The following is a 19,986-nucleotide window of genomic DNA, read 5'->3' as shown; positions in this document are numbered from 1 at the left end:
AAATAAAGAGGTGTTAAAAAGGTGTAGTTCAATGCATTTTGCTTTATAATACTGCCAGTTATATACAAGCTGGGTTTGTTTTCTAAAATTCATAAGCCACTTAAATCTTTAAAATCCACACAGAAGATAGAAAATGGTGATTTTTTTTAACTATGAGCTACTTGGTCTATTTTAACTATGAGCTACAAACTTTTTCCTGGCAAGATAGTTAAAACATACTTTACTGTGCGGTACAAATTCCTCCATCATTTTCTTCAAAGGATTCTCATAATCCACAATCATCTGGCCAAGACGCGGGTATTCTCTATCACTGTAAAAAGGCAATAAATGAGATTAAGAAAAACACGTTCTACAACATAAAAGCAAATCACAATCTGTGCTGTCCCAATTTACAACATTTTAGATTTGTGTTCACAATGTTATTTATGGAACTTGTTACTTGTTTTAACTATTACTGTATTATTTGTCAATTTTAATTGCTTGTTTTAATAGTTTTTACTGCTGTTTATCTCTATTTTGTTTTTGTCTTTGTAAGCCACCCTGAATCTCTTTGAAGAGAGAGGGCGGGTTGTAAATAAAGTTATTATTATTTATTCTTATTATTATGTTTTTCCAGAAATAACTAGATAAATGAAAGCCTCGTCCACAATTCACAGCTCTCCCAGCACACCAACTAAGCTGAATAAAGCAAGTGGAGGGTGAAGTGAGGCTGTCTGGGATTTTGGCACAGAGTTCTGAACAACAAGAAAAGCAGGATAGAACCATAAAAGTCAAATCATAACACTAAAATTGTGCAGTGTAAAAGCTGCCCTGGTCCCTCTATAGATATGGCTCTGTCCCCCAATTTACATCACAAGCTCAGGAACGAAACCTCAATGTAAATCAAGACTAATCTGAAAGCCAATTCACAAAGTGCTACTAATGTAGAATGCGTTTACCTTGCTCCATGTGTCATTTCATGAGCATAATTGTACAACCCGATAATGGCCTTCCGTTCTTCAATTCGAGACAGCAGTATCATTAGTGTTGTGTAGGTTATGATTAGATCTAGGTAGTTCTTTGTTAAATCAAAGTTTACAGTCTAAAATGAAAGAGAAAGAAAGGCTGTACTCTGAAAGTTTTTTTCTGCATGTTTATGATACTGTCAGCTACTAGATTAAAGAAATGCATATTACCAGATTACTTATGCCATCTTTAAGATCCAACCCTTCACACTCTTTGTGAATTCAAAATAACTGATGTAAGTACAAACATCTACTCACACATTTTTAAATGCATAGAAACGTTAAACATTATTTATGAAGCACTTTAGTCTCAAAATGGCACATTTTGATTCCTATTCCAAAATCACACAAAATTCAATAGACTTATTCCCAGGCAATTGATACGTAGTGTCCAACTTGTCTTTTCAAATATTTCTATCTGTTACTTTAGACAATGAATGCTCAATGGATCTAACTTGTCAATCCCAACCACTAAATGACAAATGAGCTACAGGAATAATCTGTTCTCTTTTCACTTTTATTACAAATAGAGACCATACTAGGACCAATACCAACTCCTAGTTATTACCCGACACAATGCAAAATGCTGATATCAATTTATAAAGTTTTCAATTAGCCTCTCCTAGTCAAGAAAATGGGTCACTGCAGTTCAGGACAACAGGAAGCTATAACCTAAAACATTTGGAGAGACCAAGGTTGGGGAATAGGATAATACATGGACATACTGGATTTATTTTTAATGAATTCAAGCACATTTTTGCTGCTCCTGGTATACTTTCATGACATCAATTCCACTGACTTTTTCACACTGGGCAAATATATTCTTTGTTCTTCCATACTTAAAACATTCTTTGTTAAATCTGACTTTATTTCATTATGTTGCTATTTGATTTGTTATTATTTTTGTACACCACTCCTTATTGAAAAACAGGATTTTATTATCATTATGTCCATGCATAATTGCTTTTAGCCACACTTTTGATCACTTGATTCGTCCTTAAGATTTTTTAAAAAAGCGTCACAGACTTACAATATCAAAGAAGACTTGGCAAACATCAATAGTGTTCAGCAGTTCACATACATGGTCCTTTGAAACAAAAAAGGAAAATGAATAATTATGAATACAAGATACTTCTTCCTAGATCTGAAATACAACAGCAAGATCAATACACATTTTACAAAATAATATAAAGGTTGTGTCTGCCTTATTAAATGTTTGGACTGAAATTAGTTTTGGCTTTCTGCAATATTCGCACTTGCAACTTTTTTTTGGCAGTATTTCAGAGTTTGGACTTATGGATAACGGAGATTCAACCTGTACATATCAATTAATTTAGGGTAGAAACCACTGCATTTTAATAGATATAATTCACAGTAAATAGCTCAAGGCTGGTCTTAATATGAATTTTTATGACTCACTAAAAAAATCATTAAGAGAACAGCTGATATTACTGTAACTTACCTTAAATTCCATAACATCAACAAATGTGAAGTAATATAAAGCCAGATTCTTCAGAATCTCTGATTTCTCTTTCTGCAGCTGAGCAAGCTGTTGCTGTAAATGAAAAGCATACATACAAAGTTCTTGGAACCAATAGATATAGATAATTTAGACATTTTAATAAATCAAAGTAATGCAAAAAAGCAGATTCTACATACAAATTTTGTAATTGCCATATTTTTCTGATATAAATGCCCCCGTGTTTGCATGTTGTTGTTTTTTTTTTTTAAATCCTCACTCACAGTCCTTCCTGCCTTAAGTTTAACAGCTTTGCACTTACCCCATTCCTACTTCAATTGTTTACTGCCTGGCCACGTCTATAGTAGCTTACTGCCATTGGTTGATGAGCGCTGTTTTTAACTGAGTGTTTAGTTGTTGTTCTATATGTTTATATTTTTATTTAATTGCATTTTTAATTTGTTTTAATTTTATGTTTTGTTTTTAGGCACCTTGTGGTGCGTGTAAGCTGCTTTGAGTCCCTTCGGGGAGATGGTGGTGAGATAGAAGAATATTGTTGTTGTTGTTATTATTATTAAATCTTCTTCCATCCCTCCCATTTACAGGTGCACCTCAGTTAATGAAATAGATGCCACCTGCCACTGTTTTACAGTAAAACCGTTATCAAAGGCAGAAAAAACATAGAATCAATTTGTGTGCCACCAAAAAGGGGGTGGGGATATTTTGACAAACTCTTTAATTTAAAACTGGCAATAGAATCATAGAATCGTAGAGTTGGAAAAGACCTCGTGGGCCAGCCAATCCAACTCCCTGCCCAGAAGCAGGAAAATTGCATTCAAAGCACCCCGGATAGATGGCCATGCAGCTTCGGTTTTAAAGCCTCCAAAGAAAGAGCCTCCACCACAACCAGGTGAAATTAAAAAACCAGGTCAGGCAAGCCGTCCATAAATAAATGAACAAATTTTAAATCTAATACAAAGTACTTCTAGACTTCTTCCAAAATCTAAGGATGCCCGCCTTGCTTTTTATTAATTTGTTATGTAGTATCTTACTTTAGCAGACTAAATGAGCAGAGATCTCCCAGGTTTCTGTTAAGGGACTTGAGGGGAGTCCCTGAAACACTCAATGCAAATATTTATTCTACTGACTTGGGGGATGCCTTGGAGAATTACCTACAGCTATTTCCTCTGTTTTATTCTCTCTCTCAGCAAGTTTATTTTTCAATGCTGTAAAAATGTATGTTTTAATTCCAGTGGATATTTTATAAATAATCTAAAAAGTTGAATCTCCTCTCTCATCAGTAGTCACATGTGTCCATAACTTTTTGGTTAAAAAAAAAAAGCTTTCATCTCTGACACTTCATTAAATGAGGTATGCCAGTGTATGCCTATCACATTGAAGGGGATCATCAGGGAGATAATGGATTGGTGCACCTCCCTCTCTGAACCACGATCCGGTATGGAGAGAGAGGAACAGGTGAGGAAGCATGAAGCTAATCAGCCTTCCTTTCAAGGCAATGGGCAAGTTACTGCAATGGGTGTATACATGCCTGTCTATCTGTCTGCCCAAGCCAAGGAGTGGAAGAAAGAAAAGAGGTACTGCTAAGACTGTGCAATCTCCCTTGTGCATTGCAAGCAAGACCATAGTAAATACAACAATTAAACGTTCCCTGTAATAAGCACTAGCTACAAGGAAGTTAGAAAATATTAAAGAAGTGCTAAAGACAAAATCAGAAAATGTTAAAAGACGGTAGAGGTATTTAGCCAAAGGAAAGCCATTTATGAGCACAACTCAGCATGATGAAAATAAGGACAGATTTCTGGAGGTGGGAAAAGAGGTGACAGCAGAGTTTACAGATTTTACTACAGAAAAACAATACGCTTTTAAAATTCAGAACTTACCAAAAAGAATATCCAGGAAAAGCCACGTTAAGCATGCAAAATAAAATATAGATACAAACATAAAATACAGTAACGGTTCTTTAACCAGTTCCATATAACACAATATACATTAAAACACAAGCAACAAAAGAAATAAAGATGAAAAAGAAGCAAGAGGCTAGCATGTTAGACACTGGCGAGGAAATGGAAGAGAAGGATATGAGTAGAAGAATATTCAGTGCACATAGTATTTTTTCACACAATGTTTTTCAGCAGTGTTCATTTATGTTATTCCTGCAAAAGGCAAGTTAATCAACAGAAAGTGAAAATAGAAGGTTATTCAAAGATAAGTGTGAAAAAAGAATAGCCTATTTGAGCTTTTCATATTAAGCGATTTTGATAAGTTATTCTTAAAGGACAACATGTGACTCAAAACATTACATTTATGTTCACAACATTATCATTGCTATATGATTTCAAGTTGTTTCTGGCTTAAGTCAATCCTAAAACAAATCTATCATGGTGTTTTCTTGGCAAGATTTGTTCAGAGAGGGTTTGCCTTTGCTATCCTCTGATGCTGAGAGAGTGGGTTTCCATGGTCAAGTGAGGAAGTGAATCCTGACTTCCAAAATAACACTTAAAACACTTCATGACTATGTCATACTTTATATAATGGCCATTTAAATCTGACACAATAAACCAAAGATTTGTGGAAATCCTGGCTTGTCAGAGTTGTCAGAGTTTTTAAGCAATTTGTAGATAGGGAGGGTTAATTGTATATCAATCACATTGACCAATACCGGCTGCATCTTGAAAATAGCCAAAGTATCATTTCTGGGATATGACATTCTAAAGAGGCATAAATAAAAATGGAAGAATCCAAACAACAGACTAGAGCTTTCCAAACTGTGTGACTAACGTTTTGCTTGTAGTCCCTACGTATGTTGCATAAAAAATGTCTTCCCCTCGCATGCCCCGCCCCCAAAACAAAGTACTTGGATCTGAAATCATGCTCAGACATGGAGACCTACTGGGAAAATTGCATGCTCTTAGCCCCCAAAGTAAGCCAAAGGCAATCCCCTTTTGAACAAATCTTGCCTAGAAAACTCAATGATAGGATGGACCATAAGTTGGAAACAACTTGAAGGCACACAATATCAACATTTCTGTACTGTTGTTGATTCTATAAGATCCTAGAAAAGATATAGGCACATGTTGATATTTTTGGAATTTTTTCACAGGCATTCTCACAATCCAACTGCTGCTAAGAAAGGAGCTAGGCCATTCCTAAAAGTGCTGCCATTACAGATTCAGCTGGTCACAAATGTCAGTGATTGTCCCTGGATGATTGCCAATCCCTGAATCATGGCTACTGCCCTCTGGCACATTTCCAGGAAAGAAAAAAATCCTCTCAATGGGTCACAGAAACATTGGAGAAGAAAGATTAATGATGGTTCATCACAGCCGAGAGCCTGAGAAACATGTTCAGAGAGTCAAACATCTTTTGGGTGAGTTGTTTTTCTTGTAATCTTGGAAAACACATGTCAGTCATAAAGCTGGGATCTAAGACATAAGACAATTGAACCCAGTTTTCTACCTAAACACTCATTTTGGCAAGTGGCAAATTGGTGAAGTTCAGACTATTAGACTTTGCTAAGAAGTGGAAGAAAAAGGAGAGATGGGATCTGAACCTCACATATCCTCCCCGCCCCTCCAGATTACTTGACACACTGAAAACAAGAAACCAAAATTCACAAAAGGCAAAGTATAATGCTAAGAAAAACCTGTGCAAACATGTCCAGACATAATATTTTCACACCCACCTATTTTCTAAGAATTTCCAACAGGCATTCTTGAAAATGATGACAATACAATTATGGAAGCTAGGAATTCACTTAGCAGTATGTCAACACCCCTTCTAACAATAATTTTGAAAATAGCAAAAACAAAAATTGGAAGGGTGGCCATCTGTTGGGAGTGCATTCATTGTGCTTTTACTGCATGGCAGAATGGGATAGGACTGGGTGGCCCCTGGGGTAGCTATTACTACTCATATTACTACTGCTGCTGTTGCTACTACTACTTATCACTAAGCAGAGGCTGGATGGCCATCTGTTTGTAGTGCTTTGACTGTGCTTTTCCCGCATAGCAGAAGGGGATTGGACTGGATGGCCCCTGGGGACTTCTACTGAAATACTGTTAAGTTTATGCTGGCTAAAATTGTTTTTCATTAAAAATACTGTATTGTTCTTCCTTTCCTTTTGCGCCACAAACAAGATATGTGCAATGTGCATAGGAATTAGTTCACACAAACATTCTCCATTCAGCTGCCACTGGCCCAGCCTGTCTGTCAAATTTTAAAAGGCAGTGTGGCCCCTGGTGTCCAAAAGCTTGTTGGGGTTCCACAATAAACTTTTTCCTTCAAAAAGGGCTCTACAGCTTTAAAAGTTTGAGAATCCCTGCTATAGTAGGTGGCCCTGAAATAATAGATATCTACACAGTCACCTAGGTATCTCATAGAGCCATCCTCTGTATTCACTGAATAAATCCATGGATTCAAAGAACCATGGCGTGAAAATACTCCAATAATTGTCATCATCTTCATCCAAAAAAGTAAACAAGGATTTTGTCATTTTTATAAGGGGTGCCAACTTACTGCACCATGAATTTTGGAACCAAACCCCAGTAGATACCAAGATTCGTGAATACTCATGAACCAAGAAAGCTGATATAACCTCTTTCTCTCTCTCCTCCTCCTCCCCCCTTCTATATACAATATATAGGATTAGTAATTACACACAAAACAAGCATTTCAGCTTCCACCATCTTTGGTTGTAAACTTTGAAACTGGGCTGCATACCAGACAGCACTTCAGAAAGCGATGTTATCAGGGCTCTTAGTGGATATTGGAATTAATCTCTATGGTGAGGCCATGTGGTATGAAACAGTTTTAGGCTATAAATCCAAAACTTCTCCCTATATTTTACCTGACACTTAAATTCAGGAGAACATGTTATAAATCAAACATTTTTAAAATATGATCTACTGCATATTTTTAGAAGACATATCCAATCACAGCAAACACTATTAAATCACACTGATTTTATTAGAATAATGAAACATGTGAATAAAAGAAATCCAATCCAAATCATTGTGGTTTATGGTGACCCAACACAGTTCAATTATATACATGGAGGATGTTAAAGGATAGAAATATATAGTCTCAATCATAGCACATTTTTGTTTGGGCACTATGCTACATGTTATAGCTTCCCTTATGCTCAGTGGATAAGGTACAACCACCACCTACCTCCCATCCAAATAAGTAGACTATTGTCAATCATGGATCATTGTAGCCTCCCATCCATAAAGTTTTGCAATACACTGACAAAGAACAGCTACAAAAATTCTAATGAAAGAAAAAAATAAGAAAAAAATCCTTTCTTCTTTAGTACTACATTTGTAAGGAGCTGCAGTGGCGCAATGGGTTAAACTCTTATGCCAGCTGAGCCCCTGAACAAAAGGTTGGCAATTTGAATCCATTATTATAAATAATGCCTATTTGTTGAAAAATTGAAACTTCAGAAAGTTAAATTACTCAAATTTCTAAAATACTGTATTTTTCTGAAACTATACTAGCACCTTTTTTCTAAAGGCGCAAAAGCAGAAGGCCAGTACAAAATCACAGTAACTGGAGATTTGCATTCCAGCATGAGCAAGGAAGTGGCACACTACAGAATAAAACTGTATAAAGTTTAAGGTGATTTTCACAAAGACCTTTCTCAAAGTATTGCATAAAAAGTATACACAAAAAGAAAGAACCAGTCTTGAATTGGACTTTTTTTTTTAATAAAGTATTGTTTCTTCTAGGTTAGAAACAGCAATGAGCAGATGAGGCTTTCTGCTGAAGAACACTCAGTCAGTGAATTTAAATATATAGGTTTTCATAAACAGTACATTTCTGGGTTGGAAAATGTCCTTGACTGTTCATAGCACTGGATCCAAACTTAGATATATTTGAAATAAACCCAATAAAATCTATTGCTGTTTACATCAATCACAACTAACTTAAGTACCATTCATTTCAATGCATATACTCTAACTGTGCTCCAGCATATATAGATCAGCCAGTATCACTAATGCAAAGTAAAAGGGATGTTAATGTTGCCATATAAGAGACTGCAAAAAGAAGAAGCATAACTCAGTATTATCACAGCTTGATAACTGTATTAGAAATTCCATCTCAAGCATTCATGCAAACTGCTACAAGCAGAGAACATGCAAGCCCATTACTTGCCTCCCCTCTCCACCTCTGAGAAGAAAAATAAGCATGTGACAGCATATTCCTTCTGACTTTCCTTTAAAATAACTGCCACATATACTCATATATAAGTCAACCTCATGTATAAGTCGAAGGCAGATTTGGGAGCCAAAAGTGTCGATTTTGATATGACCCATGAACAAGTCAAGGGTCATTCTGTGGGGAAGGCAAAACACCACCATTTCCTTGGCCCAGTATTCACATAGGCCAAAAGTGGCCCATGGTGAAGAAAGCAGAGGGGGTTTATGGGGTTTTTTAAGGTACTTCTCGTACCAACTATGCTTTTGCCTTTCACCACTCCTCGAAGAAAAGTAGATGATTCCTTTTTTGCATAAAAGTTTAGCTGCACCACTGACACTGACTCATGGATTTACAGTCAACCCAGCTTTTCTTTATTGAATTTTTCGACTAAAATTTCTAGACTTATACATAAGTATATAAGGTAGCTAATACAGATGTTCTGTTTTTCCATCCAAACGCTATTAACTTTATAAACAACTTAATACTATGGACCAACTTTATTCAGGAATATACCAGACAGTACAAATCGACTGTCCCTGCAGCAATATGGTCAAAATAATCTAGAGACAGGAAAGAAACAGCTTAAGAAATCAGTTTAAAATGAATTCTCCTTTTGTTCCAAACTTTTTGAAATATGCTGAAATATCAAGTTTCCAATCTGCCTCAGGAATATTTTCAGTCTACATAACAATCTAGGCTGGATGTCATTCTGTTTAACTTGTTTTCCACCAGTATGCCTTTTTTTCTTTTTAATTTGAAGTATTTCTAACCTGCTTTTCACAGTAAACTGTCCTCAGTGAGCACTTTAAAAACCTCATAAGGAGTATAACAACAAAATAGATATAACAAACACAAGAATTGTCCACCTCCTGTGTAAACACAGATCCTGGAGCTTCAATTTAAAAATTAGGTATGTAATATAATGAACTGTTTTTCCAGTGATTGCAATCCTAACATGGTATGTAATACAGACTAGTAACATTCACGCTAGGGAATGCATTTGTTTTACATGACTAGTCTAGCTAGCAGTCAACCTATAAACACTGTAATTGTATAAGGTGTTCTGCTAAACCTAACTTGAAAAGTTTCCAAGGACATTGATGGAGCCTAAATTGATGGAGCTTACAATGTGGTTCATGGCTCTAACAGAACATTTTACATTAATTTTAAAACAGTAACCATATTTCATCTCAAACTCAACATTTTCAAAATGCTCATAACCAAAACCATGCTTTCAGAAATGCTGCCATGCAATACTTAGTGTTATCACATTACAAAATACTTAATTCCTTTACAACAATTCTAAAGCATACCAACATTCAGAACAGAGAAGGTTTTCCCACCATTTCATCAAAGAAGAAAGCAGCAGGTACGGACCTTCTGCCTTTCATAGCCTCCTTATTCATTGTGATGCTTCAGCCTACCTCTGGGATTCAACCATTTTCAAAAGTAGACCATATTGTGTTACCCACACATGGAAATCGCACAAGATGCTTTTAATGAACAAACAAGAGGTAGCAGTCCTCTAACGGATTTAAATATTTAGAGAATTCCTTTATTACTTACATTGTTGTTTCGTGTTTCAACAGCTGGAAACTTTCTGACAATGAATTTGACAGCTGATTCAAGATTTTTGTCAATAAGATATGATGGTTTTGCTTTTGGATCTCCACAGGCCTGGGGGAGAAAATGAAAAAAAAAGCTAAAGTATATATTATTATTTTCACCAAACATCACTTTAGCAAATCTGCAAGACTTCTTTTGCTCTTTGGTGAGGTGAAAAAAATGAGTGGTGACTGTCATAGCTGAATTATGCCATGGGAAACAGTACAGAGATGCTCTTCTATTGGAAACATGTATGTAAATTTCAAAGCAGTTAGTTCAAAACAGAAGTGCAGGAAATCATAAAAGAAGCAGTGCATACTTTAAGTCTTAAAAGTGTGAGGTTCATCTTTATTTGCCGCTGTACGTAAGTGAAGCAAATCAAGCAAGACACAAAGTTGGGCTATTGCTTCTGAAGGAAAGAAACAAGTGACCTGTAGTTAACATGGTTTCTCTGTCTTATCTCTAAAACATAAACCATTTTGTCTGCTACAATAAGAAAACCAAAGAGGTAGAATTATATAAATGCTACTTTTCAAAAGATATTATTGAGACAAAAGTACTTAAGTAAAGCCATATTTAATAAACAACAACAAATCAAGCACGACAGTCTCACAGAGTATTATTTCTATCACTAAAATCAAGCAGTTAAATGGATTTGGTGTCAGTAATATCCCTCTGCAATTTTATGAAGTCTGTGAAGTGTCTTGTGGGAGAGGTTTGGTTCCCAATCTGGCACTGAATGGCATACACAGTAGCCATGTTAGAGGTAAATAGCCATACCTCTACATGCTCTATTTATCTCAAATCAGTTGCTAGAGCATGGTTTTAGCATGTAAACATGGCTGCTGTGCCACTGCCTATGTTGTGAAAGAATAAATTAATGTGGTCTTTGCTGAAAGGAAAGGGCTTTCCAAAATACTACCTAGCTCAAGGATGAATATCAAACAGCACTAACAGCTCAATTTACCTTCTCTTTCAATTTTCTCAAATAAAAAACAATATCCGTTAAGTGGGAATCATCAGGACTGGCTGTGACAAGACTCCATAACAACATAATAAAGTTGTGATGCCTAAGAAGCAAGCTAGACTTTTCCTAAAAGCGCAAGGTGCACACCTATAATGAAGGCAAGCTTGAACAGGGAACAGAGCAATGATTTAAAACTAAATCATGTCAGTGAAAACACCAGTTAACATACACACTATGGATATATTTTTTTTCTATGCTACTAATTCTCTTCTGGCACAAACATCTCACCTAATAGAGAATTGCAGTTCATGCAAACTATAGCATGCTATGTAGTTCTACACAACATAGTGAGAAGCCAAGATGGCAGCTTATTGTTTTTTTCCTACATTTGTGCTGTGGATAGAGACAGAAGTAATGGAATATGAGATTGATCTGAAAGTGGGCAGAGGGAAGGTGAAAAAGCTTTGCAAACCTTCCATACTTGTCCTTGCTGGGTAAGCATTGTAATGAAAAAAGAGAAGATTACACATAAACATTTAATTCCACTAATAATTATTAATAGATAGCTAACATAGCTATATAATTCTACTCCAATCAACATTCTAATAAACACTATCTTTATTACATGTATAATGCTTTAAAGGTCTTTACAAGAATTTTCAGTTCAAATTATATTGTATCACAACAATAATTCTGAGTCAAAAGATGGTTAGTTAGGAAACAGAGTTAATAGCCGAGAGTACACACAACTTCCAGGACAGCAGAGCAACTATCAGTGAAATGTTACATACCTGAAACAGAAATGGTAGCCAAGAATGAAAAACAAACAGTAGTTATAGGAGAATTCCCAAGCTATACAATTTATTGGAACAGCTTCAGTCAAAGACCTATATTCAAGCAAAGCCCTCACTACACGGCTAGTCGACGCGCCTATTTTTGAATTATTTTTATAAAAACAAATACACTGGCTAGCACTCTTAACCATTCATCATCTTTACATAAAAATAATATAATCAAAACTTAAATTAGTTACATTATGTGTGTTTTAAAAACATACAGAAAAAGCAGAACAGAATTTAAAATAATTGTTTAACATTTCCATTCTAAACTCCAAAGTGAGATGCAATCTCATGTGTTTGACTGCTCTAAGGAGCTAATTTTTTTTTCTTGTCTACTGCCCCTTCCCCCCTACTATTTATACAGGTATACCTCAGTTAACAAAGTTGATGTGTTCCCAGGCATGACTTCTCAAACAGAAACTTTGGTACCAGAGGTAGAAATGTGATGGAAAGAACAAGAATAGAATAGTTCAACATGTTACAGTAATTCCTTTTTTTAAAAAAAATGCATAGGCAAAATGTAAAGCAAACCTTGGATAAGTCAGAAAAAATATTTCAAATCTTCTAAAGACCATTTTCCAAAATGCACAAAGAGATTTTTTTTCTTTCTTTCTCCAGCTTTCAGTTTCCTTATGGTTTTCATTTTAGTAGCCAGGCTTAATTTATCTCCACCTTTCTGTCTCTTTTATTCCCCCCCCCCCCAAAAAAAAATCTCCCTCAACAAGCAATTTTACGCAGCTGCTGTACAGCTTGTCTGTTGTAGAAAGGCACTCATAGTTAAAATAGGATCAAGGAGAGAATACAATTATTTCCCAGTTCAATATTTACTGAACTGATGGTGGCACATGTACTACTGTATCCTGATACTCAAAAGTTTATTCATCTTCTTCCTGATGCTGATCAGGGCAGAAAAACTTCCAGAGGATGATAATAAAATGGAAACTTTGTGTTTTGTCCAGAGGATGAGAAAAGGGGGGGCTGGGCAGTATAAAAATACTTTCTAAAAAGAAGCTTCTTTGTCAAAGATTTTTGTTAACTGAGGCATCCCTGTATTTATAACAGGTATGGGAAATAGGTGGCTTTCCTGAGTCTGTTGAACAACTCCCAACAGCCTTAATCTTGGTGGCTACTGGTGAGGAATGCTGGGCATTGCAGTCCAACCCACTTGCAGAGGAGAATGATTCTTACATTGGATTTAGATACTGATGTGCACATGATTAGTAGGAAACAATTATTTTATTCAGCATAATTATCATGAACTTCAAGAACAGATATTTTCCATATACCATTCCGAATGGATTGGAGATGAATATGCATTTGCTAAAACTATGGATGGTACGCTAAAATAAATACTATGTTTATATTTTCTTATATTAAAAAATCATTACAATCTATATGCATCTTCTTTGAGAAGTCCCGTCTTATTATATAAATGCCTCATTTGAAGACATTTGCCCCTGTATCCTAGCAAAAGATATGAGACAACAATAATGAGTGAAGGACCTTGAGAAACAACATTCCACTTCCCAAGAAATTTACAGGAACATACAGTCCCCCTTTCTTTTAAAAAAATGATGAGCAGCTGAAATTTGGGACATTTTTAAATAACTGGTTTTGGTTACAAAGCTGTAAAATGTCTACATTGTAACTCTAGTTTTCTGTGGCTTCTAATACATAATGTGATTCCAATAATCTTCTCCTATCCTACATAAAACTACCCAAATTTTCTAGAAATCAAATAAAACATCCAGAAATGTGTGAAAATGAAATACTGTGTGACAATATTTTAGCCAGAATTGACATACATAAAAGTCACACTATGATGTGGGATCAAAAAAATCACTACTGCACAGACAACAAGTTCATCGATGTCATGTTTTTGCAAGCTGTGCATTATAGTTATGCACCCTAGCCAACATAGTTGTGTACCCTGCAACTTGTATTCGGGTTGTGTACCCCATATTTCACATTGTGTTACACATTGTGATTGTGTCTGGTATATATACGATGTACTACGCAATGACAGTCCAACTTTGCTATTCAGCATGGGAGCTATATTTACACTATACTAAGGGGGTGCTGGATTGAGGCCTTGATATTAAAACAAGCATTTATTGCATTTCTAGAAAACGTGGGTGCGCCTTCCAGTTACTCTGTTGACTTATGATGGCACAATTAATTTCATAGGATTTTCTTAGGAAATAAACACTTTAAGAGTTTTATCTGTTCCTTCCTCTCAGATACCGGTAATAGTCTACATCACCTTATATTTGTTAGGCACCTCTACTCTAAGTACTAACTAGAATTCACTCCGCTTATGTTCCAAGATCAGATGAAATATGGTGCCTTTGGAATATTGGTGGATTATATGTAGAGCTAATTATTAGGGCTGGGCGGTTTCGTTCGTTAATTTCGTAATTCGTTATTAATTCGTATTTAAATTCGCTTACGATCCGATATTGAGCCATGCAGGAACAGTGCGAGGAGTAATTAAAAATCAAAACAATTTTTCCAATTTATTTTGTATTGTTTCGTAATTGGTTCAAAATTGTTTCGTAATTATTTCCGTATGTCTGGTGCAAGTTTTATAGTTGTTGTTTGTTTTATCAGTGATAAAAAATAAATTATCACACCAACAGTCAACAACAGAGGGTGAGGGAAGCTTCAGAAGTTCCCCCTGTCCCATTTGGAGGTTTTTTTTAGCATATTGCGCAATCGCGTCCGCCATTAACGAATCGATTCGAAATTAACGAAATTTCGTAAATAACGAAATTTCGTAATCTCAAAATTTTGGAAGTATTTAGAATTTGGAAACGCTAGCGCCCCCTGTAAATGAATCGAGTTTAGAAACAAATTTTTCCGTGGTTACCCAGCCCTACTAATTATATATATTAATCAAGAAATCATGACTCAGATATGTTAAACTGCTATCTTAAGTTTACAAATTCTTAAAGGATCCCTATACAAAATTTGAAAAGTTGTTTAATAAAATAAAGGAGGGGGAAAGTAGCATATTAAAATTTAGAATAAATCTTTTTTTTCTTAAATGTATATAGATGTATGTAATAATGATGATAAGGATGATGTAGATGTTGTGTTATAAACAGGAGTTGTCCCTCATGAAGTCTAGTTATATTAAAAGTCAGCAATCAGAACTTATAAGGTGGCATGATATGGACCTTGTAGTTTCTATGTGCCTTCAAGTTGTTTCTAATTTGTGGTGACTGTATCATGGGATTTTCCTGGCCAAATTTGTTCTGATAGGATTTGCCTTTACCTGAGGTTGAGAGAGTATGACATCCTCAAGGCCACCCAATAAAGTACTAAGCATAAAATGATGCCATGAGCTATTTTCTAATATGAAATTATTCTGGATTATCTGAACTGCTCAGATATGTTTTTATAGCATGACACTAGCTAAACTTTGGAGTAACCAGAAAGATTAATCACTTAAAAACTGTATGTGATAAGTAATAGCACTGAATTTAAGGGAAGTAATCAGCCACAGTTTAAGAAAACTATCCCGAAATGAAGACGCCATGATAAACCTGACAAACGAACTAGGATCTATAAGGAAAACATGAACAGCTTTGCTCACAATAATGATTCCTAAGTTATACTGAGACTGGAGACTTTGATCTGTGGGGAAATGTTAGGTGCTCTGAGACAGACATTTGATCAATTGAATTGACCTAAATTACCTTTTTCCTCAATTTTCCCTGAGCTATAATAATTCAAAAGAATATCACAAGAAAGAGAACAGACCTGTTTATAAAACGAATCGGCTAAATGGTTCTTTGATTCTCTAATTTAGAGCTTATAAAGCTATGTAGGGCAAGAGACCAGCAATCCCTCACACCCATCATGTGCTAGAGACCAATACCATAATTCTGCTATGTTATTACACATAGTTTCCTGAAAGCTCACTGAAGACTGGCAGACAATGGCTTCTGGGAATATCACTGCTGAGTGACACGGATCTAAGATAATGCCAAATTAATGAAACAGATTATAGTTTCTAAACCACAGGTCTGCTCATAGACGTCTGTAACAAATAAGAATCACAACCAGGCAGGAATGTGAAACCCTGAACCACATGGACTAAAAACAAAAACATTAACAACAACAACAAAAACCCCCCAAACCCTAGCATTGCATGATTCCTGGAGTATTTTCTGAATCCACGAATTCCACATTATTTCAGGGAATAATAATGCCCCATAGGGAGCCCCCGGTGGTGCAGTGGATTAAACCGCTACACATGCTGGTAAATTACCTAGTATTTTTTTCCTGCTGAGTCAAATGTTTTGAAGAGGGGAGGCTTATTCTGTAGAATACTGTCCTATACCTTGGGTTGTTGATTTGCAGAACTTTTGCTATTGTAAGCTGATGAAAAAGATGTCTCTTTTTTGTTCATGGTAACCAAGAAAGTGCTCTTGATGTATCCTGGCCTACATCATAGCAGCAGCACATTATTATGCCATCTTTTCCTAGTTTACTTGATACATACAAACTGAATGAACTATAGTATACTCTGCATCTGAAGTGACTCAAAAACATAGTCCATGTCCTGAAAAGGAGAAACCCTTATCTATGGCATTAGACCAGAGGCTACAATTACTTTTAGGGCTTTACAGTATCTGTAATACATCACAGCAAACAACAGAAGGCCAATATATGTGTTCTGTTAAGTAATGTCAACGAATTTCCAAAAACGCTAAGTAAAGGTAAAAGTTTTCCCTTGACATTAAATCTAGTTGTGTCCAACTCTGGGGGGCAGTCCTCATCTCAATATCTAAGCTGAAGAGCTGGTGCTTTCCATGGATCTACTCACATTTGCACGTTTTTGATCTGCTAGGTTGGCAGAAGCTGGGCCTAACAGTGGGAGCTCACCCTGCTCCCCTTATTCGAACAACCAACTATCAACTTTCTGGTCAGCTAGTTCAGCAGCTCAGTGGTTTAACCCAATGCACCACCAGGGCTACAAAAAACTCTTAGCTTTGATTAAATAAAAGATTCTACCTCTTGTTTCAAACCCTGAAAACATGTCATATATTTCTATTTGTTTTATAAATTGTGTGGCAAAGGACACGCTCTGTGAGAAGCAACTCTAAGGTCTATAGCCTAACTTATTTGTTTTCCCTTGACCCTTAACAATGTTTCTGCCTACTTTGTAATGAACTGCAGGTAGATGTGTGCACAAGTTCTTTGCCTCTCGTGTCATCAGTATCTCCACTTTTGTTCTCACTAATCAGAACCAACTGAACATGAATTGACTGCCTTGCCATCATTACGCAGAAGGAGAGGATGTTTCACATATAAGCCGTCTCACTGGCTTCATCTTTCAATGCACAAAATGGCATGCATTTTCCCCCAATGTATTACATTGTGAGAAACAAAAAAGTACTCAAATACAAGATATGGGGGAAATCCTTTTGTCCCAGATATATGGGGGGCGGGGGGGGGGGGGGGGAAGAGAACTTATACATGACAGGAGGCCTATGCATGGTGATATCGTTTAAAAATATGTACTGGCAATAGTTAAAAATGCTATTCTGCTATTGCTGCAACAAAAATGACTCTGGATTTAACACTAAGTATAGGAAAGAAACATAGTTATAACATAATTAGCTTGCAAATCAGCTCAGAAGGGTACCAGTACACCTATAAAACTTAACTTTCTGGAGGCAGGTAAGACCCAGGAAAGGCATAAATAAACTTCATGATGGTAGTTCAATTGTAGTTGCAATTAGTAAATGGACACAATGTTTTGAAATTTATATTTCAAAGGACAGGTGTAACCTCACTTTCAGTAAAGGGAACGTGGGAATCCTCTTCTTCCACACTCGTCCATCTGTGCAAAAGCATAGATTGGATGTGGAATTCCATTCCAAAAATTTTAGAGTTAATACGGAATAGGATTACACATGCAGGCATTACAGTTTTCTCTATGCTGATATGGACAATCTCTGTGTGTCATGGACTGGCGAAAGGGACATGTTTGGGATAGATACTTCTGTTCGTGGACTAGTGAGGAGGAGGGGGAGGAAGAAGAGATGTTATCTTGAATCTCAGTATTTTAACTCTGAGAGTCCCATTGACCTCTATGCATCATGCCACTCCTGTCTTCCTGGCATACGGATATTTTTCCAGAGGTACAAGAAGAAAAACTGGGAAGAAAAACTGGATGCAGCAATTCTGTTCTTGACCTCCCCCCAGCCTATTTCAATCATTCCACTTCTATCTTACCCCTACTTCCCCCCGAAAAGAACAATCCAAGGGGCACACATATGGTACAATTTCACCTATATTCACTTGGTGTTAGAAACATTAGTAACCATTAATTTAATGTTTGGCTGAAAAATCTATCTGGCATACAAAATATATTTATTATTTTTAGTTGCTCAATGAGTCACAGGGAAAAAATGCATTTCTGCTTTTGATATAGTTTAGTAGTTTTTTGTTTAGTTTTGTTTTTGTACCAAGGGCATAATCTAGATGTGTGCATTCACTGGAACTCCCTTGTGTAATCAAAACATGAAGAGGCAGCCACTTAACAAATTCAAAAGAAAAAAATCCCTAAAAAACAAACTTCAGCAATAGTGCAGGGGTCAATAGTGCTACTGTTAAAAATAACTCAAAACAGAGTCCTAACACATTATCCCACACAGCCAAACTTTAAGCAGCTCTTGGCAGATCTAGGTCAGTGTTAAAAAATATTCTGAATCAGACTAACAATTTAGACAATTTGACCACATTATATGAAATTAAGGGTAAGAAGGACATTATTCTCTTCCACTTAAAATGTAATGTAGAACTTGCTGCTTTATAAACATCTTGTTAAATGGATATAAAAGATTTGTCAACAAAGAATTCAGGATCTTATTTTAAAAAGCAATTCTTGCTACATAGGCAAACTATCTTTCTTAATAAGCTATTATTCTGAGTTTTTCAGGCTGTATGGCCATGTTCCAGAAGCATTCCCTCCTGACGTTTCGCCTGCCCCTATGGTAGTATCCTCAGAAGTTTTGAGGTATGTTGGAAACTAAGAAAATAGGGTTTATGTATCTGTGGAATGTCCAGGGTGGGAGAAAGAACCCTTGTCTGTTTGAGGCTAGTGTGAATATTGCAGTTAGTTACCTTGATTAGCATTGAATGGCCTTGCAACTTCAATGCGTGACTGGTTGCTGCCTGGGTGAAGCCTTTGTTGGGAGGTGATTAGCTGGCCCTGATTGTTTTTTGTCTGGAATTCCCCTGTTTTGAGTGTTGTTCTTTATTTATTGTTATGATTTTAGAATTTTTTTAATATTGGTAGCCAGATTTTGTTAATTTTCATGGTTTAATCTTCTCGCACTCTGAAGCAGATATACAGGCAGTCCCTAAATTATGAACAAGATAGATTCTGACAGTTTGTTCTTAGGTTGAATTTGTATGTAAGTTGGACCAGGTAAATTTTAAAGTGTAACTCCAACTATACACACACACACATATGAATAGCATGGGGAATGGTTAACATCCCTGTGTTTATTGTGCTGCTTATTCAGAAGATTTGACCTCACTTTCTGTCCCTGTGTTAAAAGGATTTTGACAAAATGGCTTGTTGTGGAAACAAGGATTGGTGATAAAACTTCAGTGGAGGCACCTTTTCCCCATGGTAACTCTTTCAGGAGTGAATTTTCCTTTCTGGGGGTACTTCCTGTTGTCACACCCTGTTATTAACAGTTCTTCCTTTATTCAGAGGATCATGTCTTCATTTTTTCCTGGTTCATACCAGGTTCACACAAGAATACACAGCACAACAGGCTCATATGTGTCCTCAGCTATATTTTCTTACACAAATTGTGTCTCAGGCAACTGTATTAATCGCCTTATAGCATTAGCAAAATTAAT

The 19,986-nt window shown here is 36.1% G+C and overlaps 1 protein-coding gene across 4 annotated transcripts in view; it reads right to left on the bottom strand.

Moving 5' to 3' along the window:
* The window catches only part of NCKAP1 (NCK associated protein 1), a 71,800-nt gene that overhangs the window by 44,110 nt on the left and 7,704 nt on the right, over positions 1 to 19,986 (bottom strand). Inside the window, exons 2-7 of one of the 4 annotated variants that reach the window (XM_060780142.2) lie at positions 11,730 to 11,747; positions 10,252 to 10,362; positions 2,467 to 2,559; positions 2,035 to 2,091; positions 939 to 1,081; positions 220 to 310 (exon numbers count right to left, since the gene is read on the bottom strand). In XM_060780142.2, coding sequence (XP_060636125.1) covers positions 220 to 310; positions 939 to 1,081; positions 2,035 to 2,091; positions 2,467 to 2,559; positions 10,252 to 10,362; positions 11,730 to 11,747 — 513 coding nt within the window. The remainder of the gene's footprint in view (positions 1 to 219; positions 311 to 938; positions 1,082 to 2,034; positions 2,092 to 2,466; positions 2,560 to 10,251; positions 10,363 to 11,729; positions 11,748 to 19,986) is intronic. The other 3 variants (XM_060780150.2, XM_060780158.2, XM_060780167.2) reach the window with 3 other exon arrangements.

This window comes from Anolis sagrei, chromosome 1 (genome assembly GCF_037176765.1).
Source record: "Anolis sagrei isolate rAnoSag1 chromosome 1, rAnoSag1.mat, whole genome shotgun sequence".
In the NCBI taxonomy this organism is placed as follows: Eukaryota; Metazoa; Chordata; class Lepidosauria; order Squamata; family Dactyloidae; genus Anolis; species Anolis sagrei.
The sequence above is the reverse complement of the archived record's forward strand: the minus strand, read 5'-3'. Positions and strand labels throughout refer to the sequence as shown.